General features: G+C 40.4%; 1 protein-coding gene across 2 annotated transcripts in view; it reads right to left on the minus strand.

The window, feature by feature from the left end:
* The window catches only part of LOC136856948 (uncharacterized), a 674709-nt gene that overhangs the window by 141784 nt on the left and 511040 nt on the right, over window positions 1-21885 (minus strand). For both annotated transcript variants that reach the window (XM_067135239.2, XM_067135238.2), the window contains exon 4: window positions 5463-7665. In XM_067135239.2, coding sequence (XP_066991340.2) covers window positions 5463-7665 — 2203 coding nt within the window. The remainder of the gene's footprint in view (window positions 1-5462; window positions 7666-21885) is intronic.

A 21885-nucleotide genomic window follows, 5' to 3' on the forward strand; every position in this document is an offset into this window, starting at 1 on the left:
GGGTTGGAACCCAATATCTCTCGAATACTGGCCGCTCTTAAGCAACTGCAGCAATCGAGCAATGATAATGAGTTACGGGGAGGGTGAAACCCGGTGTCGGCACATAGCCTACTCCTGTCGAAAACACAAAGAGGTCACCTCAAAGCCTAACGTCACCATCCGATGGACGAATCAACAGCGGCATATGCCATCCATATGAACACTGTGGAGAGGTTTGGAATTGAATCCAAGCTTTTGGTTTACGTAATCAAGTGATTAAAATACGCATATCCATTTACCCTACCTTTCCGGCTAACATTCCGATTGTGAAACATTCTCCCGCCAACGGGACTCGATGATGAAGATGATGCTTGTTGTTTAAAGGGACCTAACATCTAAGGTCATCGCCCCCCCCCCCAAACGGGACTTGAACCCACTACCACAGTGTAAGGCCATAAAGACGTGACGCATTATCGATCATGACCAACAGTCTATCAAAATATTGTACTAACTGTGATCTAACAACAGCCTTATCCAGACTTGGATTTGGCGGCCTGGTCAGTGTGCCCAGCTACGTCACGGTGCCGATGATAGAGGACTCGCTCAGCCGAAGTTTACTTGCTGTACGGCGAGCAATTCCTTTTCGCTTCCCATCTAACCACCAGCATGTAGAGTAACCATTGAAATGGTTACCACGTCTAATGTTGATTAATTCCAGAGATTTCACGAGATGCGATGTTTCAACACAACTACGATCTGAGAACATGGGATGTTTTACCTTCCTATCTCTTTTTTTAAAAGTCGAATTCTCAATTCTTCGAGGTAAAATATTTATTCCCACCCACTTCAACGACGCAGTTGATCAGATTATATGTTTCATTATTATTATTATTATTATTATTATTATTATTATTATTATTATTATTATGGATGGATGGCCGAGGCGGTAAAGGCGTGCTCGGTTCGCTCGGAAGGACGTGGGTTCGAATCCCTGTCAGGAAGTCGTAAAATTTAAGAAACGAGATTTCCACTTCTTCCGGTGGTGCAAATGGCGCTGAGGTTCACTCAGCCTACACCAAAAATGAGTACCACGTTAATTCCTGGGGGGAAAGGCGGTTGGGCGTAGAGCTAACCACTCCACCCCATCACGTGCCGAGGTTACGAATGGTGGAAGCCTTTACCTTCCACCCCTCCAAGGGCCTTCATGGCCTGTAAGGAGATGACTTTGCTTTTTCGCTTTGATTTTTTTTTTTTTTGCTAGTTGCTTTACGTCGCACCGACACAGATAGGTCTTATGGCGACGATGGGATGGGAAAGGCCTAGGAGTTGGAAGGAAGCGGCCGTGGCCTTAATTAAGGTACAGCCCCAGCATTTGCCTGGTGTGAAAATGGGAAACCACGGAAAACCATCTTCAGGGCTGCCGATAGTGGGATTCGAACCTACTATCTCCCGGATGCAATTTCGCTTTGATTATTATTATTATTATTATTATTATTATTATTATTATTATTATTATTATTAACTGTATTAACCGGCGCTGCTTGAGTACTTTATTGAATGTTTACTTTGAGGGTTTGTTAATTATTTGTAAAGTGAATTTTTGTAGATTTCTTTATTGTGACGTTGATTGATATTTGACAAACTACTTTGTAGAGTTTTTGTTGTGTGTTTAATTTTTTGTTTTAGATTATTTTGTTTCGCGTTAATTAGCCTTGTGCTTGTGGCAGCCCGGATTGTCCGAGAGGTAGCTGATCCTTTGTAACAGATAGTAAAAGTAAGTGATAACTGTATGTATTTACGCGTCGCGACATAGATTTGATGTACGACCGTGTTTTCTTCGACATGCTTCATTGAAATCGATACTGTAACATAGAAACACTTATAGTGGCCTATGTGTTAGATATATCCTGTCACGGACTTTTTTTTATAGAACTTTTTTATGCTGAACAATTCTTACGCTCATAGTATAGATGTATCATTAACGGTTTAGCCGGCGTAAGCTAGAAAAGGCTTACGAATGGCCGTTTTTCCTTCGACTTGCTTCACTGAAATATTTACTGTTCGGCTTTCTTTGGTCATAGATGAACGTTTACATATATAAATCTTTCTCAAAAAAATGCTTAATAGAATGGTAGAAACCGCATCGAAATCCATCCACTGGTTCTTGAGATTAGCTCTCACAGACAGACAGACAGACAGACTCTAGAACTTAATTTTATTCTAAGTATAAATATGTATACCAGGTTTTATAAATATCGGCTCTGAGGTTTAGGAGATGTGCAACTAACCCACATACATACGAGGGTCGAGTCTTAAGTCATGGCACCTTTTTTTTTTTCTCGCGAACAGGAGATAACACGGACAATCTAAGATATGCATTTGGAAATATAGGGCATGTACTTATGCACAGTGCCTGAAGACAAATTCTGACTTCAGGAGATTCTCGAAGGAAAGTGACAGAACACAGGCCATCGGTAAACATTGTTTTATTATGGTATAGACAGCAAATATACAAGACTACGTACAAAGGACAGGTCTCCATTGGTTGCAGACCTTCGGAATAATCACCCAAGGTTTCCACTGTGCGTTGCCAGCGGTGGGGCAGGCGCTGAATACCATTCGCTGCATGTGTATCGCTAACGTGTGACACCTCTCTCCGAAATGCTGTTACGATGTCCTCCTTGTCAGCAAACCGTTGTCCACGTAATGGTTTCTTGACTTTGGCATTAGATCACAGTCACACGGGCTCAGATCAGGCGAATAAGGCGGGTGTGAAAGAACCACCAATCCCCACCGTTGTAAGCGACGCTGAACGATGGCTGCTGTGTAAGATTATGGCGTTGTCCAAAGGATTGGTTCGCACTGCACGGCGCAATCGGTACAACAAAAAGGAATTGAAATAAACTGCATTGAGAGTGTGCCCCTTACGCATTGGATGACACATAAGAATACCTTGAACATCGTATGGCAGGATTACCATAACCCACCTCGCCACTGTTCTATAGGGCATGGCATGCACACCTAATGCTTCCCGCAGCTCTGCATGGCATTGGCGGGCATTTCTACAGCGAAGAACTGCTATTTTAATATACGATCGTTGCTCCTGCTTGTTGACTTCCATTTCGTGACGCTGTCACTCACACACTGAACTTGGGGGCATGCTTAGACCTACACTGTTGTTTACATACACTATCTAGTGGCATCATACGCAAGTAGATACCGTACGTTTCCAAATGCATAATTTAGATTTTCCGTGTTGTCCTCTGTGCGGGAGAAAATAAAAATAGGTCTACATACATACAGTCTTCTACTACCGATTTTCCCACACCGTGGGGTCACGGGTACGAACTGTGTCGCCCTGTTTTACGGCCGGATGCCCTTCCTGACGCAACCCTATGTGAACGGATCTATTCATTATTTCGTATTTCTATGGTGGTTGTTAGTGTATCGCATTGTCTGAATATGAAGACGAGTGAGTTGGGACAAACACCCAGTCCCCGAACCAGGAGAATTAATTAGCCACTGTTAAAATTACTTCCCCGACCGGGAATCGAATCCGAGACCCTTGAAACCGAAGATCTCCACGCTGGCCATTATGCCATGGAGTCGGACATACAAACATATAATAACTTGTTTTATTATTATTATTATTATTATTATTATTATTATTATTATTATTCGTTTCCTCTTTCTTCGACTTATTTCTAGGGTCCCTTGAGCTCATTTTGTATATTATGATGCTGGATTTAGAATGTTAAAGTAGTAGTAATTCTTGTAATATTTTCTTTCCATGGGTTTGCTTGTTGCACTCTTGTTGTTCGTTTGTTTGTTTGTTGCTGTTGTTGGGTAATTATGATAACTTTATCATTACATTACTGCAATCAATCAATCAATCAATCAATCAATCAATCAATCAATCAATCAATCAATCAATCAATCAATCAATCAATCAATCAATCAATCAATCAATCAATCAATCAATCAATCAATCAATCAATCAATCAATCAATCAATCAATCAATCAATCAATCAATCAATCAATCAATCAATCAATCAATCAATCAATCAATCAATCAATCAATCAATCAATCAACGTAAATAGCCTATACTATTTGGGAAGTGTAGCATGAAGATAGTATATAGAGTTTGTACAGAATTATAGTAGTTTCCATAATTATGTATTCGAAACTGCATTGCGATAGGTGTTTTAGAACTTGTAACGTATTTGTAGTGTGTGTGTGTGTGTGTGTGTGTGTGTGTGTGTGTGTGTGTGTGTGTGTGTGTGTGTGAGAGAGAGAGAGAGAGAGAGAGAGAGAGAGAGAGAGAGAGAGAGAGAGAGAGAGAGAGAGAGAGAGAGAGAGAGAGAGAGAGAGAGAGAAGTCTTTCAATATAAAATTCGAAATCTAAAAGAAAGATTATTAATTGTATTGTTCTTTCAATAGTTCTTGCGGAACGAATATGAATATTACTCGTATACTGCTTTCTATGCAAATTTAAAGCTTACGTAGTCACATAGAAAGTAAAACGTCATATGCATAATCTACCTGACAGAATAACTTTCAAACTTCCTGAGTGATGTCAAAAGCGATTGTTTTGACGTAAGTGGAGCTGGATGATGTTACTATGCATACCTCTTTGCTTATGCTAGTGATATTAGTCGTATCACAAATAAATGCCCTCACCGAGGGAGATGGCAGCGTATTGCGGGTCGCAGTAGCTGTAAGCCTGCATCTGGGAGATGATGGGTTCAAACTCCACTATCGATAGCCCTTAAAACGGTGTTTTCGTGGTATCGCATTTTCACACCGGACAAATGATGGGCTTTACGTTAATTAAGACCACGGCTACTTCCTTGCCAGTCCTGTTCCATTATCATCGAAAAGCGAAGTTAAACTACCAATAACCAAAAATCCTTATGTAGGTACATTATGCTCTAATTTACCTGTAGTAATAAGTTCGCTTCATTTCTTCATTTGGAATATAATTTAACACAAAATACCCCTAATGTGTTTGTGTGCTTTCAGCTTTCTTGCTTTCTGCATTAGAAACGAAACCTAAGTTTTTGTTGGATTTTATCTTGATGTAATGCGCTAAATTGTGTTATAAGAGAAAACCCATATTGTAAATAAATTTTTTGTTACAGCCAAATACAAGTGTTGATTCTTAGAACCATAATCATAAATAACTTTAGCTCAAATATTAGTATACATAGTAAGGATACGGCAATATATTATTACTCGATCACATTAAACTCTTGCCCTTTTGGTCTGACGAAAAGCATACATGATTTATTTTTAACCGAGTGAATCAAGGACTTTTAATGAGCACGCAAGCTGTATGAATTAAACAGCAGTATAATAATAAATTAATATTATTAATATTAACTATTCATATTAATGCTTAAAATATTCGGGAACGAAGAGCATATTGCCATAACATTAAGAGGGGCATAAATACATTCCAAGAACATAATTTGTACTCACCTGTTCTTGGGATGGAATCTTTGGATGGTGCACACTCTCCCTTTATTTGTATTGAATCTGTTCCTGGTGATGTTATGATTTCAGAAGTAAAATTGTTCACTACGGAGGCATCTTCGTTTGAATCCCCGAAGAACTGAGGCTTCGGGGTTGAACACCTTAAATCCGACAGCGACGTTTCTTCCTCTTGAGGAGTAGAAGCACCACTTGCACTTGGGACATAGTTTATTTCCCTTAAAACTGAGTCTGGCGGTTGTGTGGGGGTGAGGTGCAACTCCCCAACCCCCTGAGATTCGGACTGTACCACTGAATGCACTTGGGACTGTTGTTCGTCTATAATTTGCTCACAACTGCCGTCATCCTGAGTTACGACCTTGAACTGAACTTGTTTCTTCTTTCGATTTTGCTGTTTAAATTCTTGGAAGGTTGGTAAGTAAAAGTCTGTGGCCACACTGATCGCAGGTGAAGGTGAATGTGGTTGGTCAGTGGAGCCGCTGCAGTTACAGTCCGGTTTCAGAATGGTGTCACCGAAAGTCTCGCTGGCCGGAGGCGAAAGAGAAGGTTTCTTCAAGATTGACTTAATGGTCGATCCTTCCGCTGATGACGCGCCTGTACCTCTTCTTTCTCCTCTCGATATTCCAGCGTGGAGGGGACTAGATTCACCTATGCTGTACACTTCTTCTTTGAAAGTCACAGTAGACTCACTCTCGATTTCTTCATCCTCCGGAGCTCTCTGTGATTCATTTCTATCTACAAGACCTTGAGAAGGACTGCAGCTCTTCTGTTTACGAGGCGGTCTGCGCGGTCTTGGAATCTGAGAGGAAGAGTTCTTAGCGAACATCTTTTGCTCTGTAGTACAATCCTCTTCGGAAATATTTATTCCTCGTGACATTTCTGCTTTAGGGTCCTTCTCTTCTTCACTCCCAAAATCATCATCCTCTCTTATGAGACTATGCGAATTATCACAAAAAATTCGGATTGTCTGCCCTCCTATTGTGGTGACACCAGGAGATTTATTTCCACTTACAGGGTTCAATTTTTCTACTCCAAGTAATTTAGGGTTGGTATTCACTGGGGAAGTAGTGTTCTTATGTGACTTTTGAACATTATCTTGGAGTTTTTTCCTTTGGGAAAATTTATCAGTGTGCTTGAGATCAGTCTTATGGTGACTTGGGCAAGGGGATTTTGTTGACGTTGCGCGATTTTTCTTAACAGTTTCATTTTCTAAAGCATTATCACTTAAATTATCACTTAGTTCATCATCCAACACATCTTCATCACTCGCAACTGATTCAAAACGTCCTTTCAGCGAAGTTTCAGGTCCATCTTCAGTCGGTGGAGGTACACCGTTCTTTAAATATTTGGCTATTAATTCATAAGCATTCACATCACACTCTAAGATGGACTTACGTTTAGACGTATCAGGGGATAATTCTACAGAACTTTGTACCCAGGAGATGTCTCTCCTGCTCGACCGTCTCTTATTCTCTGGAGAATAGCGAGCAAGACGCATGGTCGGGGAGGGACTTCTTTGACTGCTACGCCTGCCAGGAGAGGTACTTCTGGCTCGAGCTCGCTCAGCAAAGGATGGACTGATGAACCGTCCATTAGGTTCAATGAACTGTGGAGGAGGACCTTCGGCTATAGTAACACTGCCTAATCGGTTTCTCCTCATTAGATCGTAGGGATCTGGAGTGACTGCCTTTTGAGGAGGCAGTGGCTGAGGATGGTGGTTGGGGTGAGGTTGAGGAGGAGGTGTAAGGCTGATGAGGGATGGTCTCACACGAGCTTGTCCTCCACCCCCTAGGCGTAGTGTACCCACCGCTGTTCCTCGCACAGTACCTCCTGGAGGACCCCACACTACTCGAGAACCCCCACATTTCTTGCACACTGCTGCAGCTGCTTTCTTCCCGCTCTGAGTTCCAGCAAGGAACTCTGCGCAAGCGCATGGAGGCACGACGGGTAGATGATGAGGCGGGGGACAGAGTAGCACCCCGTTAGTTCCATGACGGATGCTGACAGAGCCGTACAACCACGTCTCAGCGTACTTCATGGATTTGGAAAGAGCGCTGCCGGAGGAGAGGGTGCCATATTTGTTCCGGTACTCGTCCAGCAGTGTAGTTGGAGGTCCCTTGTCGCCTTTACTCAGCCGCAGTCTCTCTCCCCATCCCTTTTTCAACTTGCCACCGTTCTCCGGCGGGTAGCCCTGCAACAAATAAATTTGCTTCATTAGAACAGGGTGGACAATACATCGTTATTAGTATCAACAATAATAACAATACAAGCAAGGACTGAATAGATGTCGGGGCAATGATCTGTTTCGTCAACAAGTGGTCGGGTTTGTTCCACTTCGTGATTTTTTTTCTATTTGCTTTACGTCGCACCGACACAGGTATGTCTTACGGCGACGATGGGATAGGAAAGGGCTCGGAAGTGGAAGGAAGCGCTCGTGGGCTTAATTAAGGTACAGCCCCGGCATTTGCCTGGTGTGAAAATGGGAAACTACGGAAAACCATCTTCAGGGCTACCGACAGTGGGGCTCGAACCCTCTATCTCCCGATTACTGGATACTGGCCGCACTTAAGCGACTGCAGCTATCGAGCTCGGCACTCGGATTTTTAAAGGTCGGAAAAACGTCCATTCGACATTCCATGTCGGTCATTTGCACGCGTCTGTTGTTTACCCGACAAAATTAATTAAAAAACTCAGCCATGGATCACCCAAGAGAAATCCGGTTTTCTCTGCCATTCCCTCGTTGTTGCTTCCGCTAGCATAGTGGTAAGTTTTGTTGATAAACCTTGAAGTAAAAATAAAATGAAATGGCGTATGGCTTTTAGTGCCGGGAGTGTCTGGGTACATGTTCGACTCGCCAGGTGCAGGTCTTTTGATTTGTCGCCAGTAGGTGACCTGCGCGTCGTGATGAGAATAAAATTATGATGAAGACGACACATACACCCAGCCCCCGCGCCAGCGAAATTAACCAATGATGGTTAAAATTCCCGACTCTGCCAGGAATCGAACCCGGGACTCCTGTGACTAAAGGGCAGCACGCTATTTAGCCATGGAGCCGGAACGCAGCGTAATAAATACGTAACGGAGAAGGACAAGATCAAAGCTGACTGACAAAGAAATTCACTGGTTACTCAATGAGGATCCAGGATTAGACACTGTACCAGACAATGAAAATGATAGTGAATCTGAGGAAGACGAACTTGTCACCCCAAGTGATCACGATTCACATTCTGGCGTTCTGAACAAGAAGGCGATTCAGATAGTGACCGTGAACATTCGACCTCCATAGGTGAGTGCTTTATTGGGAGGTACGGGAAAAAGGCCAAATGAAATAAAACTATGCTGGTGTAACCGCGAAAACCAAACGAAACAATATTATAAAATTATTTCCTGCGCCTAAATCTCTTTGCAGAGTTGCCACAAATGAAAATACTTGGCTTGGAATTGATTGACGAAATAGTAAGATACACGAATTTATACATTAATTCTAATGCACACTATTCCAGAGAAAGGGATGCTAAAGAGAATACAAGGTGAGAAGTAGTAGGATTGCTGGACCATCAGGAACATGAAATCAAACCACACTAATGTCACTGAAATATGGATGGTAGATTCGCAGGCATGATCACGAGAGCTGTGATGAGCTATAAAATGTTTCTTTTCCTCTTACGTAGCATCCGATTTGACGACAAGAACACAAGCCGAGAAAGAGGTGTAAGTGATAAATTTGCCTCAGCAAATCAAATACCAGATTTTGTTCTTTTGCGTATTCTACTGCATGTGTGACAAGAAGATAGCCATTGGTCGTAATGTTCTAATACATATAGCAGGAATCAAAGCAAGTATCATCTTTCATGAAAATAGGGCAAATTTTAAAACAGAACGATTTTCTTGACAGAGCATTATCCCTTATGAAGCCTCAGAGTGTGGAGCTAAAATTCCTTCACTTCCTGCCGACATAGCAACTTTTTTCGAGAAATACAAAGAACCGCGATTTGAGATGAGGATCCTGCTACCGAGAAGATTGCAGGTGTATGACATAACCAAGAAGAAAAGCAGGTGTATGACATGCATATGAGCTAGAAATATGCTATTTCATTTTCGAAAGTCGTATAAAAATGAATGCACATGTGTGAGAAATGTCAAGCAGGTACCGAAGACGCGCAATACAATTGAACTGTGCAGATTCAAAGAAAATAGTGATGGCTGATGTAGGATCTCAAGGCAGATATGCCATTTTATATTACTATGAAAAGCGTCTTTGTCGTACAGCAGTCGCAGAAATAGAGTTACGGTGAAACTTTCAACGAACAGTATTAGGTCGTATTCAGTACATAGAGTACACAATGAAGAGATATTAAGTAGAAAACAGAAATGGCCAACCGGTCACCAGCCGATATCGTGTCGGTTGCTTAATCCAATAGATAAAGTTTACTATTGTATTATATTATTTTATTATTATCTCTTCAATTAAAATTTACGCTTAATCTGTATTTGTACATTATATGTTCATATAATATAAAGACCTCAGACTAAACAGATTTAATGTATGTATGTATGTATGTATGTATGTATGTATGTATGTATGTATGTATGTATGTATGTATGTAAGCCTATGTATGTATGTATGTATGTATGTATGTATTTATGTATGTATGTAATGTTTGCGTTCGTTATACAGCAGCCACGAAAACAGACTGATGTGAGTGATGTAAGTTTATTTTATTATTGGTTAATTAAATAGTGATATAGCTCATAAACGTTTGCGTTAGTAACAACAACACGAGAGCTATTCCTTACATGTGTACGAAATGAGACGCGTACCAGCTCATCTAATAAAAACCCACCTGCTCGCTGGACGGATAACATTCTATGCCCCAATAAATTCACAGCAATATGAAAAAACATACTACTGATGCATAATCTAAAGCCAAAGAACTAAAAATACGAATATTGCAGCCGTCGGGAGTCGAAACAGATTTATAACACATTTCTCTACTCTCCGGACGGGTGCGGTAACCGCTTCCACAGGAAGATTAACAGAGAAGAAAATCATATTCAGTCTGATACTGAGAATCTGCCAGCAGAGGAATCTTCAGAACAAGTACCGAATTGCTATGAATCAAACGGACGGTGCACCAATAATCACTACCAAGTACGTCACAGACTTATAGAAAACTAATATAATATCAAATAGTAGACCGTGTGTTTACATCTGACCTTCCTTGGTTCACTCTTGTTCTCTTCATATTATGACGTTATGAACTTTTCGATGTTTATGCCTTAGGGGCCCCTTTCCATCTTCAGCCAACACCCTCATTTTTTGAAGTGCAGGATTTCCTGCATTTTCTCCTCTGATTAGTGTTAAAATTGACCCGCATCTTCCTCATAGGAGCACTTCATCTCCACCACCATTGTGTTGGTCTTCCTAGTGGAAATCTTTAGCGCACCTGACCGGAGAGCGGGGGACTTGAATTCAATAATACTGGGCGAGTTGCCCGTGCGGCTAGGGGAACGCAGCTGTGAGCTTGCATCCGGTAGATAGTGGGTTCCAGCCCCACTGTCGGCAGCCCTGAAGATTTTCAGTGGTTTTCCATTTCACACCAGGCAAATGCTGGGGCTGTACCTTAATTAAGGCCAAGACCGCCACCTTCCCATTCCTAGGCCTTTCCTATCGTCGCCATAAGACTTACAGTACCTGTGTCGGTGTTACGTAAAGCCAGTTCTAAAAAAATTAATTTGATAATGGTGCTCTCTGTTAACACCCCTTCTAATATTAATGGTCTCAAGGGTCACATAAGCACCGGAATTTTGCCGTGAAAAGGATTAAGTAACCTACTTGTAAACCTACACCAACGGTTCTCACGAATTTAGGCACTCCTAAACGTTCCTCGATCGCACTAAGATTAGGCACCGCAACCTTCCATCTAGGAGTCGGTAGATGCAGACTGGATCTCGGCCCATAAGTGGCCACGGCTAGTCCGTGGTCCAACAGCTCTGCACTCTGACCGGCCAACCGAGCAGAGGAGGGGTGGCCACGGCTCTACCGTGGCTCTACGTCTCTGCATTCGGGAGACGGGACAGGGTTGGACCTCACGGCTGGCCCCAACCGTCGGCTGTCCTGAGAATGGTTTTCCGTGGTTTTCCATTCTCCTGCACTAAGGTGAATGCCGGGACAGTTCCTAGTGCAGTCCACGGCTGCCAACCCCGTCACCTTCTCCGAGCATCTCCTTCACCGTAACACATCTCCCGGCCTAAGAGACGGCGTTACTGTCTAAGAAGCCCACCTCCCCCTTCAGGGGAGGAATGAAAACGTTTTATTATTATTATTATTATTATTATTATTATTATTATTATTATTATTATTATTATTATTATTATTATTATTATTATTGTACCGGGCGGTACACCTCCACGCCGCTAATTTAAAAATTGCGCCAGTTGAAACTCCCCTACTGGAATAAGTCTGAACTTTGTCTTATGTGTTAATTTTCAAGTTACCCTGAAGATGTCACTACTTGGAAATTTTGAAGTTTCTGAACTGTGTTGTTTTCGACGTATTTTTGTTTTGCTTGTAGTAAGAAGTGTGAACATTCTCTTCTAGAGGACTCTACTGAAGAACTACAACGGTGCACCCTAGTGCGAAGTGAAAGAACTGTTTTTTTGGAGAAAAATTAATTTCAAAAGTTTGTTCTTTGCTAAATTTCTTTCAGTCATTGTTTAAGTTGGCAATATTAACCCTTTCTTTCCCCTTGTTTTGAATTTAGCCAATCCCGAATTTCTTTAATTAATTTTCCACCAATAATGTGTTTCTTCTTCATCTAGTGTAGGGGTTTTCTTTATCCACCAATAAAATGATTGTGGGCGGGTGTTTTCTTTCCTGAAACGCCTCGAACTTTCCGCGAGAGTATATAAACTGCTGATTTTAGGGTCTCTGCGCCACTTCAGTAACATCTTTCAGTGTGTAAAGTACATAGCAGGGGGCGGGAAGCGCCTCTTCCTTCGGGTAGCAGTTCAACAACAAGGTAATGGCCGATTAATAACTTCTTTTCTTGCTAGCTCAGCAGTTTAACTCTCGGGGCGGGTCCGAAGCTTTTCCACCATGTAACTTTCCCTAAAATGTAAAGAATCTTTGTATTTATTCTATCTTTTAAGCATATTGGGATAGAGAGTGCTTAACCCTCTCGAGCTCCATCTCATATTGCATTGAGGTGAACTTATTTTCACAACCGTTTCTTCCTTAACGTAATGTAAATTGCTTCCTTCTAAAGTCACCTCTTTAGTATGGGATTAGCCCTTGCATTAACGGCCTAGTGCCAAGTAGGTTTTAAACACAGTGTATTAGGAGCGCAAGATCGCCTCCTCTCAAATTGTTATTTTAGAGGTCATGTAATTAACCTTTTTTCTCACTTAATAGACCTCAGTAGGTTGGGTATTTTACCCCTGTGTATATGTCCTTAGAGGACAGCTTGAAGGTGGAATTTGGTGTGGCCTTTGACAGGCTTAAATTTTGAGAGCAAGTTGCTCTTTCTTGAAAATTTTGTTTTCTGCGCGCCTCAAGGAGGCCTTACTGTTGAATTTGGAGCAAGTGCTCCTGGGCATGAATGGGGTTTTCTGCCCCTCTGTTGAAACTTGTTTTGGGGTAAAGTTGGGCTAATTGCCCAAGAATTGTGAGTTAGGGGCTCGAAGCCCAAATCTTGTGAATACTGTACTTGTAATTTGTTACCTTGCTACTCTGTACCTGCCATTCGTGTTTTTTCTGAATTTTGGAAAGAAAATATAACCTTGTTAAATTTTAAATTAACTTTAATTTCGTAGCTTGAGACCTGTTCACCCCCGCACCTTCTTTCACCTCTACCTACCACGGAAAACTCCGTAACAATTATTATTATTATTATTATTAGTAGTAGTAGTAGTAGCCTAAGAGGCAACAACGTAGCCAATTGAACTACACAGCTCGAGTTCTAAAGACTGACATATACAGCACGTTTATTTGGAATTATGGTCGCTCTATAGACATCGTGTTCTAAAGCAATTTCTACTGTAAATGAATATACGAGTGGCAAAATTGAAAACAATATTTTAAAATTTTTCTATAATATACCACAGTCTACAATACAGTAGTAATATTCTGATTTTAAATGCAGTTTTCTTGACTCCCTCTTAATAATAATAATAATAATAATAATAATAATAATAATAATAATAATAATAATAATAATAATAATAATAATAATAACAGTGGTATCGCATTAGGTACCACATTGCTGATATTTTTATTTGATGCCATTGAAGCTGCCTGAGTGTCAATTCCGACGTTCCCTTTTACTCTGTCAGATGGTAGAGAAATGAAACAACTGTTGGGTGACCTACACCTGAGATTTTAACCGTATCTTTTTCAGGTAAACACCAGATGTCACCAGATACCTTTTACATGCTGACTTCTCACGACATGGAATGCCAAGTGGAATTTGTTCCGCCCTTGAAAATCTCGACCACTTCCGCCGGGTTTGAACCCGCTCTCTTGGGTCTGGAGGCCAAAACTCTACTACTGACTGCTCCATAGACAGAGCTTTTCTTTCAATTTTCCATGGCTTAGATCAGCAGAGTCTTGCAGCAAGGACGCAAAACCGCCTTTACCGCATAAGACACATATTCTGTCTAGTTTCTTTGAAGGTATTTTAATGAAGTTTGACTGTGTGGAATTCTTGGAAGCTACTTTCATGAGTCATTAATCGTACACAATAGATGATCTATAGTCTACCTAGCCTCCTGGAGCGCTCCTATACAGGGATGGTCATATTAACTGCCATTCCAGTGATATCTTTATGTGAACATATATACAACTTGCAATATCCCCTTTTATACAATATTTGATGTCAGAATGCAATCGTATTGAATTTTTTTGTTTGTCATCTTTGGTAAATGATACAAGAATATTGTTAGAATTGAAATGGATGCATAGATTTGTTCATGAGTAATTACAGCATTTGGAGAGTATAATGCAGCTGTTTCAAGCGTTTGTCTCTGATAGTCATTGGAAAGGCAACTTTCAGTGATAATTGTCTTCTGGTCATTTGGAAAGGCATGGTTGGATCGGATAGGGTGAGGTTAATTCATAGTATGTCAATAGTTTTTACAGAGGCAGATAACCGAGCAAGTGTATTCATGGAGATGCATGAGGACCATTCTTGCCCCATTGATTGAGCCCTATTTAATGTACATGTGTTGGCAAGTCAGATGGGCCTAAACTATTTCGGAATTTTAGAGGAATAATTGGTTGTCAGTCCCCTCATCGGGTTGTACGGAATCGTATCTGTAGTGAACTTTGCAATCTCCTTCTACAATGTTTTGCCCAATGTGATCGTTTATTTATTTTACCTCAGAACTGGGGAATTAATTTTATACTGGTTAACACACTTTTTATCATACTTACTGCAGTGGTAATAAATGAAATGAAATGAAATGGCGTATGGCTTAAAGTGCCGGGAGTGTCGAGGACATATTCGGCTCGCCAGGTACAGGTCTTTCAATTTGATTCCCGTAGGCGACCTGCGTGTTGTGATGAGGATGAAATGATCAAGACCTGGAATCGAACCCGGGACTCCTGTGACCAAAGTACTGCACGCTAACCATTTAGCCATGGAGCCGGACAGTAGTAGTAGATAGTCTGTTTAAAAAAACATAGTTCTAACCCTTCGGGCAAGCAACTCAATGCTGAAAACATCCTAGGGATATGAGCTACGAATTTTAGGTAATTAAAATATAATAGAGTATGAGACTATTCTTTATTTACTCCTAAAAATTGCAATCCTTTTCTTAATCATCGTTATCCGGTCGATTAGATTAGCAATTTGCCTTTTTCTACCACTACGAGCGCTAATGTGAGTAAAGGCAGAGTTTCACTTAAGTTTCACGGTGTGAACATTTTCCAAAAATTAAAAAAAAAAAAACTTGAGGATATTGAACGAAATAACACATTATAGAAAGAATTTTGTAAATAACTAAATTTGGCTAGGATTTGATTAGAAACGGAAAACTAGTAAAGAAAGAAGCGATTTTAGGCTGTTTTCCCGGAACTGCATTTAGGCCAGAAGTGTTTTAGATTTTTTTTTTTTAGTTTGAAAGAGTTATCTAAGACTAAGAGGAAATTGCTTAATTTTACCTTTACCGAGTTCGATAGCTGCAGTCGCTTAAGTGCGGCCAGTATCCAGTATTCGAGAGATAGTAGGTTCGAACCCCACTGTCGGCAGCCCTGAAAATGGTTTCCCATTTTCACACCAGGCAAATGCTGGGGCTGTACCTTAATTAAGGCCACGGCCGCTTCCTTCCAACTCCTACGTCTTTCCTATCTCATCGTCGCCACAAGACCTATCTGTGTCGGTGCGACGTAAAGCAAGTAGCAAAAATTAAAATTTAAAAAAATTCAAAGTAACTGGGATCAAAGCTCATTCGGATTACAAGATTTTCGAACTGGCCTAAATATTTCCTATAACGTAAATTAAAAATTCACTGTAATGTATAATGGACGTGCGTACTATTCATGAGCTCTGAGAGTAGTCAGCGGGCAGGTTCACTTTATTACAAAATAATATGAATGTCAAAGGAATGTACTGTAAGTACGACTACATACTAATTGTTGTAAGTACCCTGCAACATGCTATTTTCATCATTTTTGAACCAAAGCAAACTGAGTGAATGTACACATTGTTTTTTTCGCTACTTTCCGCTATGACAGTAAGTGTTTTAAAACCATATATTTGTTCTCTCTTCTACTTTTCTTCGGATTGCCCAGATTTTGGAATTAGCGTAGTTCGGACTGATATTACTGAATTTAGAAAATATGTTTCTACTTAAACAATGCTTAAATTAAAGAAAACAACATAAATCTCACTAAAATCATGTATTACATGTAATTTTAGTTTAGTGAGCTAACAACAGACAATAAAGGTAATTTTAAGAATTTCAAGAATGTTATCATCAGAGATTTCATAGATCACGGATATAAATCCACCAATTTTAACAGCGGTGAGACAGGCCATTGCGACTCCCCGTAAGTTATGCCACCATGCTGGTAATCGCCGACATTACGTATAAAAAAGAGGAAAATTCATACTATATCACAAAAATCCAATTTTTTTTTGCTAGTGGCTTTACGTCGCACCGACACACATAGGTCTTATGGCGACGATGGTATAGGAAAGGCCTAGGAGTTGGAAGGAAGCGGCCGTGGCATTAATTATGGTACAGTTCCAGCATTTGACTGGTGTGAAAATCGGAAACCACGGAAAACCATCTTCAGGGCTGCCGACAGTGGGATTCGAACCCACTATCTCCCGTATGCAAGCTCAGAGCCGCGCTCCCCTAACCGCACGCCCAACTCGCCCGGTAAATTCAACTTTTGGATTTCTGGGCCTCTCATAGTTCGTACATTATTACTGCATCTAGTAGGCCTAATCCACTGTCCGGCTCCTTGGCTGAATGGGCCGTCAAAGGCGTGCGGTTCAGAGGGGTCCGGGCTCGATTTCCAACCGGGTCGGTGATATTAACCGTGCCTGGTTAACTCCTACAGCTCGGGGTCTAGGTGTCTGTGTTCGTCTTAAAACACATTTTCGTTCACGATCAACACATTACACTACTGACCACCACCTCATAGGGTATCCGGATAAAAGAAACGGGGTTTAATTAGCATCTAGATCCAATTCCAAGAAATTGGGAGAAAGATGAAGAAGAAGAACCACCTCATAAACCACAAAAAATAGTTAATAATGGTCACCGTCATATCATCGTATAAGCATTCACCTTTACATCAGAAATAAAGAAACTTTCATGCATTTGTTATAATCATTGCATATAACGGGCAAGTTGAGATTGTATGTATGGCAGCAAAAGCCATCCGTCTTAGTAGGTCAGTATAAATAGTCATGCCTTCATAATGGACGGCAAGTCTGCAACATTATGGTCCTACGCTGACAGTGATTATGTGATAATTATTATCATTATTTTATTATTATTATTATTATCATTATCATTATTATTATTATTATTATTATTATTATTATATTTTACAATCGGCTTTACGTCGCGCTGACAAAGATAGGACTTATGGTGACGATGGTATAGGAAAGGGCTAGGAGTTAGAGGGAAACGACCGTGGTATTAATTAAGGTACAGCCTGGTGTGAAAACGGGAAATACGGAAAATCACATTCAGGACTTGACGGCAGTGGGATTCGAGCACAGCGGATATCTTTTTTTTTTTTTTTTTTTTTTTTTTGCTAGGGGCTTTACGTCGCACCGACACAGATAGGTCTTATGGCGACGATGGGATAGGAAAGGCCTAGGAGTTGGAAGGAAGCGGCCGTGGCCTTAATTAAGGTACAGCCCCAGCATTTGCCTGGTGTAAACAAATGGGAAAGCACGGAAAACCATTTTCAGGGCTGCCGACAGCGGGCTTCGAACCAACTATCTCCCGAATACTGGATACTGGCCGCACTTAAGCGACTGCAGCTATCGAGCTCGGTTTATAGTAAATTATTATTATTATTATTATTATTATTATTATTATTATTATTATTATTATTATTACAAAATTAAGTTCAACTTGCTCCAATTACACACATTGCCATATATCCCCAACTCAGACAGAGTATATATACCCGCAAGTAATCATCAGGTTTGATGATCGAAAAGGTTTTAAGCCCCTCGCAGTGATAATAACCAACAAGTCGACTCTAGTCTAATTATGTACCTAGATAGACACAATAGCAGCTACAATAGAGAAAAATCACGTTACTGCTAAGCTGATCTCGCTACCTGACGTTTACCGCAACCTAGTGGACGAATTGAGAACTGTATGAAGCCAGTTGCATCACGGTACTTCGTGAGTGGAGGAGTTGGTAGAACTGTGTGCTCTTGGCTGAAGATCCTGTAGAGAAAGTAATTGCCATTACAGCGAACACCATCACATCATACAATCTGGTGGAAACTGCTGACACTAACTGCAACTACTGTAGTTGCGTCATGCATCCAAATACTTCACAACAAAATGTAAGGCAATGTCGTAACACTGTTACACTTTAAAATGGGCAGATTTTCAGTTTTTTGACAAATTTTGATGTTATTGTTTGTCGTTGTTCCTCTTTAGTTTCTTGCTAGTGGCTTTACGTCGCACCGACACAGATAGGTCTCATGGCGACGTTGGAATAGGAAAGGCCTAGGAATGAGAAGGAAGCGGCCGTCGCCTTAATTAAGGTACAGTTCAGCATTTGCCTGGTGTGAAAATGAGAAAACACGGAAAACCATCTTCAGAGCTGCCGACAGTGGGGTTCGAACCAACTATCTCCCGGATGCGAGCTCACAGCTGCGCGCTCCTAACCACACGGCCAACTCGCCCGGTAATATTATATTTTACACAAACTTTCAATCTTCCCTCCGGAAATATGAATTATATCTAAAACTAGCTGTATTGCCCGGGCACTTAATTGGTTGTTTACTTTTAGATATTTTATTACTTCTTAATTATTTATGAAGTGATTTTTTTGTAGATTTCTTTACTGTGATATTGTAAGAACTACCTTTTGTAGTTTAACAGTTATTTTTACGTGTTTAATTTCACGTTTAATTTATAGATTATTTTGTTCCTCGTTAATTAAACTAATCTCGATCAGTTCTCACATTTTCTTCATCACCGCTTCTCACCATGCCTATATAGCTGAACTGGTACTTAGACAGCAACCAGAGTGTCACAATACATCTCAGCGGTTTTCTTAATTGTGACGCTGATTGCTAGTTCATGAACTCTTGTGTGGATTTAGAAATATTGTAATGTGTATAATTTTACGTTTGAGTTTGAGTTTATTTAGTTTCGCATTGAAGTATTTCCTTGTGGCAGCCCGGGATTGTCTGTGAAGCAGTTGATCCTTTCAAACAAATAATAGAAATAAGTTATATCGTAATATATTTACGCGTCGCATTACGGATAGTCTATTATTTACACGATTCCAACTGTTATTGGGACTGTCACCAATTAGCTGAAGGACCCCGAAAATTGTGTAATCAGCACTAATGTTGTTCAACTTCATATTTTATGATGCATTTTTACCATTCAAATAATAATAATAATAATAATAATAATAATAATAATAATAATAATAATAATAATAATAATAATAATAATAATAATAATAATGTACGTATTCATTAATTCAGATTTTCATCACTTAGCTCATCAACGGCATCGCTGACATGAAACTATTGTTCAGTCAGTAGGGTAACAAACTAACTGGAACTGTTGGCGGTGGTTGTCGTGATTTTTCTTATAAGCTACAAAACCGCGTTGCCATTAGTCCCTATTCAGCATAAAGATAATGAAGATAGCTATCGAAATACGAAAACATGAAGGAACGATCACGGAACATTCCAGTGACTGACTATTGTTGTTAGTTTAGATGTGTTTTGTCTCTTCTACTACCGCTTATCTCCGTTATATGGCTTTCCTGCTGCGATTACAAAAGCTAAACCGTCAAAGAAGGGTTACTGGATAAGGATGAAAACCGTAATTCATGTTCTGACCATCATCCTAATTTTCCTCGGTGAAAGTGACTGAACTTCGGCATCATAAATTCCTCCTCTTCAGTTAACCTGGAAGATAATAATAATATTAATAATAATAATAATAATAATAATAATAATAATAATAATAATAATAATAATAATAATAAAGGGCTGAATAATTCTGACGTTATAGCGCTGGCCGTCTGAGTCAAAATTTGCAGGTTCGATCCTGGCGCAATTCGGTGGTATTTGAAGGTGCTCAAATACGTCAGCCTCATCTTGGTAAATTTACTGGCACGTAAAAGACCGCCTGCGGGACGAAATTTCTCCACCTCGGCGACTCCGAAAACCATAAAAATGTAGTTAGTGGGTCGTAAAGTATATATTATTATTATTATTATTATTATTATTATTATTATTATTATTATTATTATTATTATTATTATTATTACTATTATTATTACTACAAATCTACGCTTATGTACAAACCTACTCAAGATAATTTCGAACAAATATGCTGATGATCAGCGCCCACGTATTCGTAAGCATCGATTTATGGAAATGTATTGGTATTTATTTCAGAAAGGAAAAGGATTACAGGTTTGTCGTTTCATTAGTATTTAATCATTGACTATTAATTTAAGATTTAGATCCTAAAATGAATCAAGACTGAATAAGAATAAGAAGTTTTAATTAACTATTAATAGGTATTAGTAGGAGCCTCCGTGGCTCAGACTGCAGCGCGTCGGCCTCTCACCGCTGGATACCGTGGTTCAAATCCCGGTCACTCCATGTAAGATTTGTGCTGGACAAAGCGGAGGCGGGACAGGTTTTTCTCCGGGTACTCCGGTTTTCCCTGTCATCTTTCATTCCAGCAACACTCTCCATTCTCATTTCATTGCATCTATCATTCATTAATAACTCACTTTGGGAGTGGCGACCCCATCGTACTAACAGCCTATATCTGCTTCATCCATTACATCCCTGACGCGGTCAATGACTGGAAACCAGGTTGTAGTTTTTCATTTTCATTTTCAGGTATTAGTAGTTATTAAATGCTACCGCGATTGACTGATGATTCGGACCAGGCATTTTACCACTGACTGTAAAAATTTGAAAAACTTCCTTGGTCAGCTCTTCAGAATTCATAGCCTGAGTCGGGAGTATCACTTCATCTTGCTATACTTTTTCAGGAATGAAGTACTGAACACAACGATACGTATATGGCAATCTTTTAGTCTGAGACTTGTCTTAAACATATGAGATCATTTGTTATTCTTCCAGGATTTCCCCCTAAATTTATTGGGGTCAGCATCTGCAGTGGATTTGACCCAGTTTTACGACTGGACACCCTTCCTCACGCAACCCTATACTGTGGGATATATTCACTACTGCGTATTTCCTGTTGCGATTAATAGTATAGGGGCTGCCTGGCCGAGGCGGTAAAGGCGTGCTCGGTTCGCCCGGAAGGTCGTGGGTTCGAATCCCTATGAGGAAGTCGTAAAATTTAAGAAACGAGATTTCCACTTCCGGAGGTGCATATGGCCCTGAGGTTCACTCCGCCTACACAAAAAATGAGTACCAGGTTAATTCCTGGGGACAATCACGTGCCGAGGTTAATAATGGTGGAAGCCTTTACCTTCCACTCCTCCAAGGGCTTTCATGGCCTGTACGGAGGTGACATTGCTTTTGCTTTTGATTAATAGTATGGTGTATTGTATGCATATGAAGAAAAGTGTATTAAGACCACCACAAACACCAAGACTCAGAGCCAGAGGAATTAACCATACGTAGTTGAAATCCTCGGGCCAACAGAGAATCGAACCCGGAGCCCTCTTAACCAAAATCCAGTACGCTGA

This window comes from Anabrus simplex, chromosome 1, assembly GCF_040414725.1.
Source record: "Anabrus simplex isolate iqAnaSimp1 chromosome 1, ASM4041472v1, whole genome shotgun sequence".
NCBI classification, from domain to species: domain Eukaryota; kingdom Metazoa; phylum Arthropoda; class Insecta; order Orthoptera; family Tettigoniidae; genus Anabrus; species Anabrus simplex.